Below are 13,294 nucleotides of genomic sequence, written 5' to 3'. Positions count from 1 at the left end.
GAGTTTGGGTGGGACCTCAGCCAGGCTCACTGAGGTCTGAATCACATTTAAAACACATGCTCCCTTGCAACTCTCTGTCAGCCACAGACTGAAGCTGGAAGGCACGGTGATATCGGATTAAACAGCTGGGGAACAGGCATGCCTGGCTCTCGGACGCCGCTCCACACCGTAAAGGAGGGAAATTGACCGACGCGCCGGATCTCACACCCTTGGCCGCAGTCCTTGCACCGCTGCAGGGCCCGCGGGACAGCGTGAACGGAGGCGTTCTCGACTTGGGTGAGATGTTGCCCTCATTCCTACATGAATGCTCCAGAGCAGAGGCTGCAGCTGGAGTTTTGAACTTGTCCTGCCGGCTCCAAAGACGCCCCCCCCCCCCCCCCCGAGAGAGTTTGGGCCGCCTCCTTGGCAGCGGCCGCCTCGGGTCACGGTCTGTCCGGCTGGTCCTCCTTCTCCTCTGCTCATGCGCAGATCCGAAGGAGCTGGCTGAGGCATCTCGCAGGCTTGGAGGAGCTGCGTTTTATGCCCCTGCTTAAACCATGCTGCGTCTCTCTGACTGATCCCAGTACAGGGGCGCTGCCTGGAGCCTGAAGCAGTGATGAGGATGCACTCTGGGATTGTGATGCATCTGCTGGTGTTCTCCTGCTCCAGGCTGATGTTGGCACACGAGGACCACAGCACTCACAGAGTAAGCAATCACGTCTGCATGTCTGCCTTACGGCTGATGGGATCGGTGATTATCATAGTCACAATGATTTATTTTAGCAAAACCAATCTGGCTGATTTGAAATGTTGAGGATGATATATTTCAGATATGACGTCCTGAAGTGAGTCAACAATAGCTGCGTGTCAGGAGAAAACGATCATTGGCTAACCAGGCTAGATTTAACATTTTGGTCATTCCTGAGATGAAACTCTTTTTGTTATTGCAGTCATGAGCGCCCAGTAGTAATGTCCTCAAAGGCTAGTAATGGTCCTCTCGCAATATAACTGCTTTTTTTTGTTCCTCTGAAGTCTTTCCCGACATTTCCTGGCTCCTACCGTCTGACACCTAATATAGTTAATGATGCCAGTAACATGCACATTTAGGGCAGCTTTAAGGGATGTATTATGAGCTGGTGTTTAATTAAATTTAATTAAATTTGGACTGAAGTGCTAACCAGTAAAGCACCACACCTCTCGGTCTGGAGTTCAGGAGCACAGGAGTGATGTTAACAGGCATGGCAGGGAGCTCGACCCCTGACTCTGTCACACAGGTCAACGCCTTGACGTGTCAGAGTGCAGCCTTTTCTGGGCCGTCACTTCTTGCGTAAGCTGTCATGCATTTATTTAGAGTGGAAGGGCGATTTGGTGTTTCCAGATGAATGGGGTGTGAGCGGAGAGTGGTGGGGCTCACGGCTGAGGAAAGCACCCTGAGGATGAGCGTTTTGAAGTTAGTGAGCAGTGCTCGTCTCTCCCCTCCCCTCCCCTCCCTGGCAGGCCCCCGTGCCTCATTAGCGGCTGGGCTTTCCCAGCCTTAAGCAACGATTGGAAAACTCCCCACACACCCTCTCCTCCTCCTCATCCTCCTCCTGCTCCTCCTGTGTTTTTATGTCAGGTTCGTCTGATTTAAGTGGAAGCAGCCTGTCACGCCCTGGCGCATTTCAGGGATCAGAGCACTCCTATCACTGATGGAGGCGGGGGGAGCAAGCCCAGCAGTGCTCTCTGTCAGCTCACGACTTTATAATATCGCACGACAGCCCTTCCTGCCCTGGTCTGGGCCATTTAACTTTCCATCCGTTCTGCGGGTTTCCCTGCTCGTAAAACATGGTTGGATGTCCCTCTGCCTCGTCCGAGTTCCCCCTCTGCGTTTTACCCACATCCTCCATGCAGTTAGCGTCAAACTCCCTAAATGGCTCGACTAAACAAGAGGGGCTTAACGGGATTGCTGCAGGGTAACGCAATGATGTTTTTTTTTGTGTGTGTGTGACGCCATTTGGTTAATGTGTACGCTAACCAAAGTCTGGCAGTTCGCGTCACCTTTTTTTGCTGCATGTGGAGCATGGCTGTGTGTATGAGAGAGGTAATATAAACAGCCTGCTGCTTGTTTACTTCCTTTCACGTTAGTGTGAGTGAACTGTAAACAGGCGTGGTGTGTTTTAGAAGCTGAGGGAGCACTGGGAATGCCTGCCCGATGCGCATTGCCAGTGACCCCCCCCCCCCCTCCTCCTCTCCTGCAAGGTGAATGGTGGTAAATCTCGGAGCGCGCTGAAAGAGGCCATGGCACCACGCCTGCCCCGGCCTTTCCCGCACCACGCCTTCCACAGTAGCTCATTGTGGAAGGAGGCGCTCCGGTCCAAGCGTGTTTACAGCGCAGCTGTGTCACGGTATGTGAGGAGGCCGTAAACCCAGAGTAGCGGGTCGCAGCAGGGATCCTCTGTAAGGGCTTCCCAATTGCTGACCCACACACCCCCCCCTTCTGCACACACTCCTGCCTGTTCCCCCTGGGGTAGCTCGACAGGTGGCTGTATGACATACACCAGCAGAGGCCAACTTCCTGAGCCCAGCTGTTGTCCATGGGACGATTCGAAGGGGTTGGGTGGCACCGAGCTGTTGAGCGCTAGCTGCCAAATCTGGGTGTGGGCTTTCCCATCTCCATCAGGCGAATGACTGTAGACCTATTAGAGCTTGGAAATACAGCCAGAAGACACCAGTGGAAGCAATCCCCGGTAAATTACTTCCACTGGTAAATTACTTGGATGCCTCAAAATTTGGTGCTTCTGACAGCCAGCACAAACCCCAAAGCCTGGCTCCTCCACTCTGCGGTGTGGTAATTTGCGGCTGTCTGACGTCAGCACTCCCATGCACAGCTGCAAGTCATCAGTGGCTGGCTGATTATCCCCCCATTAACACTGCGGTTCCAGGCAGCTCGGTGTTAAATCCGCCGGGCTCCCACCGCACCATAGAAGCCTCCCCGCACAGGACCGGCCCAAAGCCTGCGTATTGATAGCTCATGTTGTAGAGTTGGAAGTGGTGGGGGAGGGGGCAGGAAGTATGCTTTCGGGAAGCCATACACCTCAATTTTGGGTCAGGGGTGACTTTGCGGCCAGAAGACAGAGTGTATGTGACAATGCAGCATTTTGCAAAAGAGAGATCCAGGGTTAGTCCAGTCCCAGGCCTTGGGTCCTTGCAGAGGGGTGAGTGGGGAGGACCACAGAGGGACAGGTGACAGGTGACAGGTGATAGATGTTGGACGCCGATTCTGAAATGGGAAGCACTGAGCTAACCTGGTCTCCTGGGGTTTGAACCACCAGCGCTGCAGTCCTCCCTCCATCAGCCATAGGGCAGACGTACCTACAGGATATTCTGTAGCAGCAAAGTTGAAGGACATGTGTTGGATTTACATGGATAATATGTGAAAAACTGTAAGCCATTCAAGCCACTCCAGGTAAGAGTTTCAACTTAGCAAAAACCTAATGTGATGAAATGGTAGGGGTAATGTAATGTAATGGTAGGTAGTGGACTGGAGGCCCTTGCCATTCTTTGATTTGTGATTCGTGATTCAATTCATGATTTGTGATTCATGAATTCAGATTTGTGATTTGTGACTCATGAGTTGCATTTCGGGATTTGCAGTTATTTATACCTCTGCAAAGCAGCACACCCTGTTTCTAGGACGCGGAGCACTGCGCCAACCCATGCTGCATTTATTTGACATATCACACATTTATATAGTTATTACAGAGCTATAAGGATACATATGAATACCTTGTTTATTGAATTATTACAATGTATTTATACTGAAAATGTGGTTGTTGAGAGCAAATTCTCTTTTGGTCCATCCAGTGACCATCTCTTCTTTTATTCCTTTTTCATATTATTTCACAAAAGCTGAGTAATTCAAGAGCACTCACATCGCTTACAGTTACCTCAGTGAAATTGAGTTAGTGCAGTATCAGACTTATTTTGGAGGACACTGTTGTAGTCACTACTACAACACTATGGCAGGTACTAGGATTCTTCCCAATCATACAGGCAAGAGAGGAAAATTCTGCTTGCTGCCACAGCCAGTCAAATTGCAGCTCACTCAAGTGCCAATGAACACTGAGATGGTGAGCTGTGTGTTGCTTCCTTTCTCTGTACTTCCATTGTACTCCACTGTACTTACACTGTCCTTCTCTGGCCTTGTGCTTCCATTAATATTCATCATGAAACCACAAACAAGGAAACTTTTAATTCCCACAAGGACAGCCAGAAATTATGTCCATTTGCTTAATATGGTATGTGTTTGGTCTTATGTGGTTGTAACTCTGTTAACAACTCTCTGCAGTAAAAAGAATATTGAGAACGTTGAGAAAAAAATTCAGCTATTCTCATTGTTATTACATACGCTGATTCATGAGTTTGGATATGTGCCACTTGGAAATATTTCAGCGCAAACTGCTTTAGGTGAAGCCAGTTTGCATGGCAAGGGACATATATATATGCTGTATGGTCTTAGCAACAAAGTCTGCAAAGTCTGTCAAAGTGACAATGCCAGTTGGACATTTCTGTGATTTTTTTGTGAATAGTTTTGAGAAGCAGTTTCTCATAATACACTTTATGGGCAAATATTGACTGTGCCAAGAAAGAACAAAGAAAGCTTGTATTTGCTTGTATTTCTTCCTTTTGATGAAATACATCTCTAAATACAGTTCTGCATGTGTATCTTCCAAAATACACAAGTGCATTCCTGCTATCAGAACTGTCAAACACCAGCACATCATTACGGTGGTTTGTTAGTACTAACCAATTGGTATTTCTTCTATATGTACACCCGATTGCCTTAACTGTAGTTCTCATTGCTTACTTTAAAACTCATAACTCCCACACGACAAGAAATCATGACTTTGATCTTTTTCCCTAAATAATGTCAGTTTTCATGCTTGTAGCTAAATCATGGGGCAAGGGCTTTCTCTGTCGTAATACAATTAAAATGTGTTATTAATTGACCCCGCTGTCCAATATGCCTGAGAAATATTGCATGTTAGCCTTGAAGATTTAAGTAGCATAAAGTGAGACATACAAGGATGCATTTTAGTAGACATTCGAATAGAAGAATGACGCCCCCTTGTGGAAGGGAGAGTAATAATGTCAGAGAGAGGGAAAGAGGGAAAGAGAGCTTGCACATCTCAAATGTGTCTCTACCTGTGCCTACAGTCGTGATGGTATGTCTTATCATGCATTCTTGTTACTGTTGTTTATTTATTAACTTATTATGTGACTGTTTTGAAATGCACTAATGATGAGCAATTTCTGAATTTGCCAAAAACCTGTTTGTTTGTAATCACTGCGATCCGCCTTTCCCCTCCCCTCTCCTGCAGTCAAGGAACCAGGAGCAGTGGGAGAGGGATGTGAGGTCGGCCTCAAGCCTGGAGGAGCTGCTGATGCTGACCGACTACCCTGACTGGAAGCTCTGGAAGTGCCGCCTCCGACTGAAGCACCTGGAGTCGTCCTCGTACCCAGAGTCCCACTTGGCCTCCGCCAGGGCCAACCGCCCCCCTCGTTACGCCGCCGCCTCCTACAGCCTGGAGATCCTGAAAGGTGAGCACCGGAGGGGCTGTGCTAAGGCAGGGCCAAAGCCGGGTGCTTCTGGCAAGCCGTCTGTGGAAGCACGTCACCCGTGTTGCTCGGGTAAAGGGTGGCGTGTGAATGAGATGGTAATGCCAACCTAAGCCAATGACTTGAGCTGATGAAAGACCAATACTTCCGTGTCGTCACACAGGGGGCTGGTGGCAGAAAGTGGCTTTGGCTCCCGTAGACTTACATGCAAAATTCACGACTTTCTCAATGTTATTAAATAAGTTTACCATGTTTATATAATGTCGGTATATATATATATTTTTTGCATTGTAGCAGTCTCATACTACCAAATACTGTATATTCTCACCAACATGATCACATGAGTAACTTTAGAGATTTATTTTAACGCTGGTTTTCCCACATAAAGATAGCTGACCGAATGCATGTGTCAGCCAGCGCTTTAACAGTCACCGACCGTCTTGGTAAATTAACTTATTGATTATCTAAGTGCCTTAGATAAAGCATAAAACTTCACATTGGGATTTCGTTTTTTATTAATATTACACCTGACAGCACAACTCTTCGCTATTACTATTAGGCTACTGGGGATCCGTTGATATGTGGCTAAACTGCTACCTAGCTGCTAACTAGGTAACATTACTAGCCTGCAGATTCCCCATACAATCATATAAGAACATAAGAACATATGATGACGAGAACAGGCCATTTGGCCCAACTAAGCTCGCCATTTCTTAATTAAAGAGTATCCAAAACTGCATCAAGTCTAGACTTGAACACAGCAAGGGTCTCTGCCTCAACTACATGACCTGGCAACCTATTCCATGTATTGATAACTCTTTGTGTAAAATAATATTTCCTTACATCAGTGTGGAACTTAGTCTTAACTAGTTTCCATTTATGTCCTCTTGTTTTACAGACTGAACTCACCCTAAAGAATCTATTATAGTTAACCTTATTGATTCCTTTTATAAATTTAAATACCTCAATTAAATCACCCCTTAGCCTCCATTTATATTTCATGCCAGGAACTAATTTAGTTGCCCTTCTTTGAACCTTTTCTAAAGCTTCGGTATCTTTTTTATAGTGCGGTGCCCAGAACTGCACACAGTATTCCAGGTGCGGTCTGACTAAGGCATTGTATAATTTCAATATAACCTCTTTAGATTTATACTCAATACTTTTGGCTATATATCCCAGCATCCTGTTGGCCTTTTTTACTGCTACAGCACACTGCCTAGATCCTGTTAAGCTTGGGTCAACCATTACTCCCAAGTCCTTTTCACATTGAGCACATTCTAGTTTTTTTCCACCCATGAAGTAGTCTTGTCTAAGGTTCTTATTTCCTACATGCAAGATTTTACATTTATCTAAATTGAAAGTCATCTGCCAGGTATCTGCCCACTTTTGGATGCTGTTTAGGTCTTCCTGTATTACCTTAGTTGATTCTATACTGTTGGCTAGACCCCCTAGTTTTGTGTCATCTGCAAATTTTACTATTTTACTTCTAACCTCTGCATCAAGATCATTTATGTATATAAGAAATAGCAAAGGCCCCAACACCGATCCCTGCGGGACTCCACTTCGTACAGGACCCTGCTCTGATACAATTCCTCCCACAGTTACAGTCTGCTTTCTATTAGACAGCCAACTTCGTACCCACTCGGTGATAGCTCCGATATGGTCTTCCCCGAACGGTACACGTTACCTTTACAATTTTTTTTAATTGTAGGTGCACAGAATCGTTACTGTAGACAGATGTTATTTAATATACATCTGATAGATCATGTAAAAATTATAAAATGTAAGATTGCACGATGATAACACAATAAAACACACTGTCAAGAATGGTCAATTTTCTGTTGGTACTGGTTAGGCTACTGCCTGGTGGCTTTCCACCACCAGCTAATGCTCACGCGCCGCAAATGTTTGTAAATATAGGAAATGCAAAGTTAACGTACCAAATAATCATAAATAGCCTACCGCAGCCACCTTGTGGTAAAACATATGAATGAATGCTCATTTAGACCTATTAGCAATGTTGATAGTCTAATTTAGACTGATACGCTGTGGGTAGGCTACCTGCATTTAAAGGGTTCAAATAGGCTATTTTTTGCGGCTCCAGGCAGATAGTGAAGGCTCTTTAGATAGTGAAGGTTGCCGAACCCTGACACAGACAGTTGCCTAAGCTTCGAAGCTGCCTAGATTGGGATGAGAGATATGAGGTCTGCCTCCTGCCAGAACGAGGTGCTGATGCTCACTGACTTCCCAGACTGGAAGCAGCCTCCCAGCTGCCTCACTGTTCCCAAATGAATGTGTTGTGCTGTTGTGTCTTTGGCAGCCATTGATGACGAGTGGCAAAAGATCCAGTGCATGCCCAGGGAGACATGTGTGGACGTGGCCAAGGAGCTGGGTACCAGCCCTGACATCTTCTTCAAGCCGCCCTGTGTCTCTGTCTTCAGGTGCAATGGCTGCTGCAACAAAGAAGGCGTGTCGTGCAGAAATACAAGTACTACCTATGTTAATAAAACAGTGAGCACACTTCCTTATTTACCTCTTCAGTTACCTCTGTGATAACAGCATGTGGGTGTATGTGCTGGTGTATTATTAGTGAATAATTTCATATGCCCCCATTTCCTCTGTAAATCAAGTGTATTGCATCTTTATGATCAAGTACTCACTTCTACCTAAGTGCTAAGAGGTCATTATGCTGATCTTATAAACCAAACTGTAAGAGGGTTTTTTTGTTACTGTGTGATTACTTAGTAATGTGTTAAATCCTGTCTGTTTCTGTACTACACAGCTCTTAACCGTGATACCATATAAACACGGGCCAGAGCCGGTTCTATTAAAGGTGGCCAATCACACCGAGTGTAAGTGTATGGAGCCGTCGATGATCAGGCGACACGCCCACCCTCTGGGTAGTACCGGGTGAGTCACATGATCGAAGGGGGTCAGAGGAGTCTTCAGCACTGCCTCTCCCAAACCCTATGTCCTCTCACTAAAGTCTAAATGTAGTTTATGTGTAGTTTAAGTAGGTGAAGAATGTAGGAAATTCAACATATTTGATATGGTATGGCAGCAGTTGTATACTGATTATGCTTTCTATTACAAATACTACCTTACATTCTCCTGACAGTTTGTGTCATAGCAGCTATGCCGCGCTACAAAGAAAGGTCAGGATGCGATAGCATCTGCTCACAAGGTCCTCACAGCCCAGAAAAGAGCAACTTTTTATATAGCAAATAATAAGTCATGCCTCAGATGGCCAGTTTATACTTGTAATGTTATTAACTGTGATGACTGGTGCCATTGTCTTCCTGTAGTTTCCAAAGCATGTGTGACTATATGTGGTATTTTAGCGTTTGAAATTGCATTTAATCAATTTCATCACCTGAGACGACACATTATGTGAGTGTTCAGTTTGAGCCGAGCTCCTCTGTGTGACATCTGTGGCATCCGCAGGTTCCCACGGCAGCGGGTGACGCTGTCCGGTTGTGCGCTGTATGTTCTCACAGGTGTTCACCTAAGTGTGCATTACTCACAGGTGCTCCCCGGTGCTCCGGATCTCGGAATCCAAGGATTCCCGCAGGTTGTGCGCCAGCGGGTTGATCTGGGACTGCATGGCAGAGAGATGCATTCCGTATCCATCCAGCCAACCAGGTGCATCTCGCGCTCCAAAGGGTCTGCTCCAGCTGATTACTCCCAATACCACAGGGTAGACACACAAAACTAAGCACCAATGTGAAATCAAAATCTTGCCTTTTTTAATGTCGAGTGAGGTCAATGGAGGGGTGGTTGCCAGTGTATTATGTTAAAGGTTCACATTAAACCGTAATGCTTTAGGAGTTGGTGTCGTAACATTCCAATGTGATATGTAACATTGCAACTGCCTGCATTTTAAAATGGCTGATATTTTTTTTTTGTCTGTTTTTCCCACAGAATCCTCTTCTAGCCCCCGGATGCCGGACTGTGAGATTGACGTTGATCGCTGCGACTGTGTTCCCAGTAACAGCACGCGACCCCTCTACCCCTGTCACCTGAACTCCACTGTGTGCACCGCCAAGGGCAAACGTTTCGACCGGGTCACCTGCAGGTGTGTTCTCCCATCTCAAACCGAGCTGTTACCAAGGTGCCTCAGTCAACCGGCCTGTATTTTTAAATCACCACATTTCTGTCTCTTCGCATCATTCTTTTTGTAAATTCATAATATTTCAGTAGCGTGGGGATACAGTACAATGCATAGCTATGGTGTCCCCCTAAAGAACATGCTTTGTTCTGCTCTCTGCAGGTGCAAGTGACTACCCCCAGGACAAAGCAAAGACATTCTGCAAGGAAGCGGAGAACCAGCCTTTATTTATTACTCTCTATTTATATCACACACACTTCATTCCTATTAACCCCTGTCCCTATAAAATGACAGTGCTGAGTGTTTTAACATGTTGCTTGTGCTGTTACATAAAAGATTACACAACTGTCCCCTATGCACTGAATGATCATGTAATTTACTTTTTAAAGTAATATTTTTATAATTTCCTCCCTTCAGTAACAATTCCTATTTAAATGTATGTAAATAAAAAATTATTACTTTTTTGTCTGTTGCTTTACACTCATTATTTTAATCATAGTTGCCATGACAGAAAATGTATGGTAATGTTTTCCTGTTTACTGTGTGGGTAGAAACACAATGCCCTTATATTCATGTTATTTAGTAGTTCACATATTGGATTTGGACATTTGTTGATATCTTTCACTTCAAAAGAGTGACTTTGTCCCCTTTCATATTAATTTCCACAAAAATCAGCTTCTATGAATTATGAGAAGAACACTAATGTGTGTCGCTAGCAAAGCTGCTCTGGTCCCCAGGCGATTTGGCAGTGAGTAATACGAAAATTCAAACGACGATATAGTAAGTACAACTGAGCTCTCGGTGAAATACATGTAATTTCAATGACGTCAGTAAACGAAAAGGAATGTTCCCTGACCGGGAATCGAACCCGGGCCGCGGCGGTGAGAGCGCCGAATCCTAACCACTAGACCACCAGGGAAGTTAGTAGTACTTAGAATGGTATGACATATGAATATGATCATCCGTCATTATCGTCATCATTGTTGACTTAACTGTGTATTTGATACGTGCCTACAACCGTTTGCGTTTTTATCCCAGGTATTGAAGGTTCTCCCTTCATTTTTTTTTTCTCCCTCCCTCTCTCTCAGCTGTGAGAAATAGTCGAACCACAGGCCATACTTGAATTTGTACAGCAATTTGTAGAGAGCCACTTTCTCCCAAGAGTACAGCTGCTTAAAGCCCTTTTCCGCTGTTCGTGACCGGGACGACGGTAAATATATCGTCTGTGTAATTCCTGGAATTTATAGTAAATTCATTTTCACACACTTTTTAACACTTTTCACACAGATTAAAGTTTTATATTGTTGGCAGTGATATGCCCCATTTGTAAGTAAAGATTTCGATTTTTCTCTTGTCAGCAACGCAGTGAGATCCACGAGGGGCCTCTTGTGTCAGAGTCCGTCTTCCGCCAGTCCAAGAGTAGCCTCCCCTGACTTTTGATGTAGCCGTGGCTGTGTATTGCTTCAGTTTACAGGGGCAGTGGTGAAGGTGCTGGAAAAGAAGTAATCAATAGTTGGTCAGTTTAGCTGGACAAAAACTACAGCGATCTGCACTACGTTGTATTTTAAGGTGTACTCACTTTTTGTTGACAATTTTCGAGTTTTGTTTAGTGTATGTTCTAGAAGAGACTGAAAGCCTAAATAGTAATCTTCTACAACATGTACTAATATACATATATAATCGAGGATTGCTAACGGACCCCCCCCCCCCGCCAAAAAAAAAAATGGCTAAAAGTATCTCGTTCAATTTTCACTTACTAAATCGGCATGGCTGCGTGGGTTTGTATGGTATTTGTTATTTTCCACATGCGCTCTCTTTTACACCAGACCCGATAATGATTATATGAGGGAAATATGTAGGCCTATTTGTAGACAGGATTTCTAACAACTTTAGACACATAACTACGCGCACAGATTAACTGTTTTAATTGTGCTGCATTTATGAACTATGAACGCATACGATATCCTAACATTAACTAAATTTAATTGCGTTAATTAATGTTTGTGTCGTGTCGTGTTACCTGGAAAAATAGAAGGTTCGCAGTACAGATAAGCACACTTATTTTGGCCTTTAGTGGCTGCGTGAGACTGTGTAGGCACAATTAATGAATGTCTACTCACATATGCAAGGGTGAAGAGGAACAACAGAGATAAGGTCGTTGTGACCGTGTTTACTGGAAATCTTTCCAGGCTTTCAGTGCTACCACACTTCATGTTCTCCACTTGTCAGTAGCGTGTCTCCAGGGGTGACGCCTTGGCTGCCCCGGGTTAGTGTCATTGCAAACCCTCTGGCTGGATATCCGCGGTAATAGTTCACGGTTGTGCTCCCGACGATGGCACTTAACTCCTCTTGTGGCGGTGTGTCCCACAATGGCACTAATGATTCATTGTTTGTGTGGCTAATTGCCAAATCATAAATAACACACTTCATTTAAGTCTCTCTGGATAAGAGCACCTGATCTATGAACAAATGTAAATGCACTACCATTTTTGCTTGCTTATTCCTGTTTTAATAGTTATGTTTATGCTCCTCGCAATGCACATTTAACGTTCTCGAAATTGTACGTTGCTCTAGATAAGAGCGCTGGATACATAAATAATATAATGTAAAAAGGAAATTTTGTAAATGTTATGCTCTGCTTTCCCAATACTATGCAGCATTTATATTGGGAGCCACGCTACGCAGCTAATCACAGCAACCTAATTCCTTATTGTGTGAATTGTTGTATAATTAATGGATTTAATAAAGTGTTTCTTTTGCCTTGCCCAACTTTTTTTCATAATTTAATTGACCCCCAAACCTTTCTTGCTAGGTGAAGGCATAGTCATTTCTGTATGTTGCAGTGCACTGAGCCGTCGGCAATGACAATCAAATTGGGGGTGGGGGAGGTGGGTTGTATTGTATAACTCCAGGTGCACATTTAATTTGCTATGGGAACAGGGGATAACAGGCTTTGCAGTGTCAGTCTATTTACTAGGCATTAAAGGAGCAGAAGGTTAATATGGTGATATTAATTCTATGTGCGGTTTTCTGTATTTTTTTATGATGGCTGTTCAGTGCATCATCTATCATTTTTTACCTGAAATAAGATATGATTATAATCAATCCTAAGTAACACGTCTATCTCAGTGTTTGGCAAGCTGTGTAGGATGCAGCTCCCACTCCTCCAGTACAATTGTACTGTGTTCTGCAAGCTCTCACCTCGTCTTGAACTATAACCACAGTCTGAACCAGACCCAGGCAGAGCCAGAACCATCAACCAGGCTTCAGGAAGCTAAGTATAACATGTAAATAAGACAGAAGTTGCAGGTTTTGTTACCCTGTGAATAAACCAGCCAAAATGGTAGATGATGATATGAGTAATTCGGTCACATTCTGCATTCTTCTGTTATCAAATGTACTTCAATCCTCAAAATTACTTTAATATCCAGTAGAAAAACCATGAAAGGAAACTACTGCATGTTTAAAATTATTGTATTTCCTATTGTTTGTCTAGGGTCATTGTGTTTATAAGACACTTATTTGACTGTGTGCAATTTCAGCTGCATTTTTCTTGTTGTAGTCGTCTTGTTTTTGGTTTTGTTTTTGTTTTTTTGTGCTGGACAGTTC

At 44.3% G+C, this 13,294-nt stretch overlaps 1 protein-coding gene and 1 non-coding gene across 2 annotated transcripts; one reads left to right on the top strand and one right to left on the bottom strand.

Moving 5' to 3' along the window:
* The first annotated feature begins 92 nt into the window (after positions 1-92).
* vegfd (vascular endothelial growth factor D) lies at positions 93-10,087 on the top strand. The gene is made up of 8 exons (XM_036546029.1): positions 93-276; positions 564-685; positions 5,340-5,559; positions 7,898-8,088; positions 8,360-8,487; positions 9,104-9,219; positions 9,499-9,652; positions 9,848-10,087. The coding sequence occupies exons 2-8, from the start codon at positions 596-598 to the stop codon at positions 9,855-9,857; spliced, it is 909 nt and encodes a 302-aa protein (XP_036401922.1). The 5' UTR covers positions 93-276; positions 564-595; the 3' UTR covers positions 9,858-10,087.
* Positions 10,088-10,532: 445 nt separating this feature from the next.
* On the bottom strand, positions 10,533-10,604 carry trnae-cuc. The gene has a single exon. It is a non-coding gene; the product is annotated as a tRNA-Glu (tRNA).
* Between the last annotated feature and the right edge of the window lie 2,690 nt (positions 10,605-13,294).

Source organism: Megalops cyprinoides, chromosome 14 (assembly GCF_013368585.1).
Source record: "Megalops cyprinoides isolate fMegCyp1 chromosome 14, fMegCyp1.pri, whole genome shotgun sequence".
In the NCBI taxonomy this organism is placed as follows: domain Eukaryota; kingdom Metazoa; phylum Chordata; class Actinopteri; order Elopiformes; family Megalopidae; genus Megalops; species Megalops cyprinoides.
The sequence above is the reverse complement of the archived record's forward strand: the minus strand, read 5'-3'. Positions and strand labels throughout refer to the sequence as shown.

What these genes read in the sequence shown, in the direction of transcription:
- vegfd (XM_036546029.1), top strand. Translation starts at nt 596, where the DNA reads ATGAGGATGCACTCTGGGATTGTGATGCATCTGCTGGTGTTCTCCTGC. An exon ending in CTACCTATGTTAATAAAACA is followed by an intron (nt 8,089 to 8,359) that starts GTGAGCACACTT and finishes TGTACTACACAG; the next exon opens with CTCTTAACCGTGATACCATA. An exon ending in GTATCCATCCAGCCAACCAG is followed by an intron (nt 9,220 to 9,498) that starts GTGCATCTCGCG and finishes TTTTTCCCACAG; the next exon opens with AATCCTCTTCTAGCCCCCGG.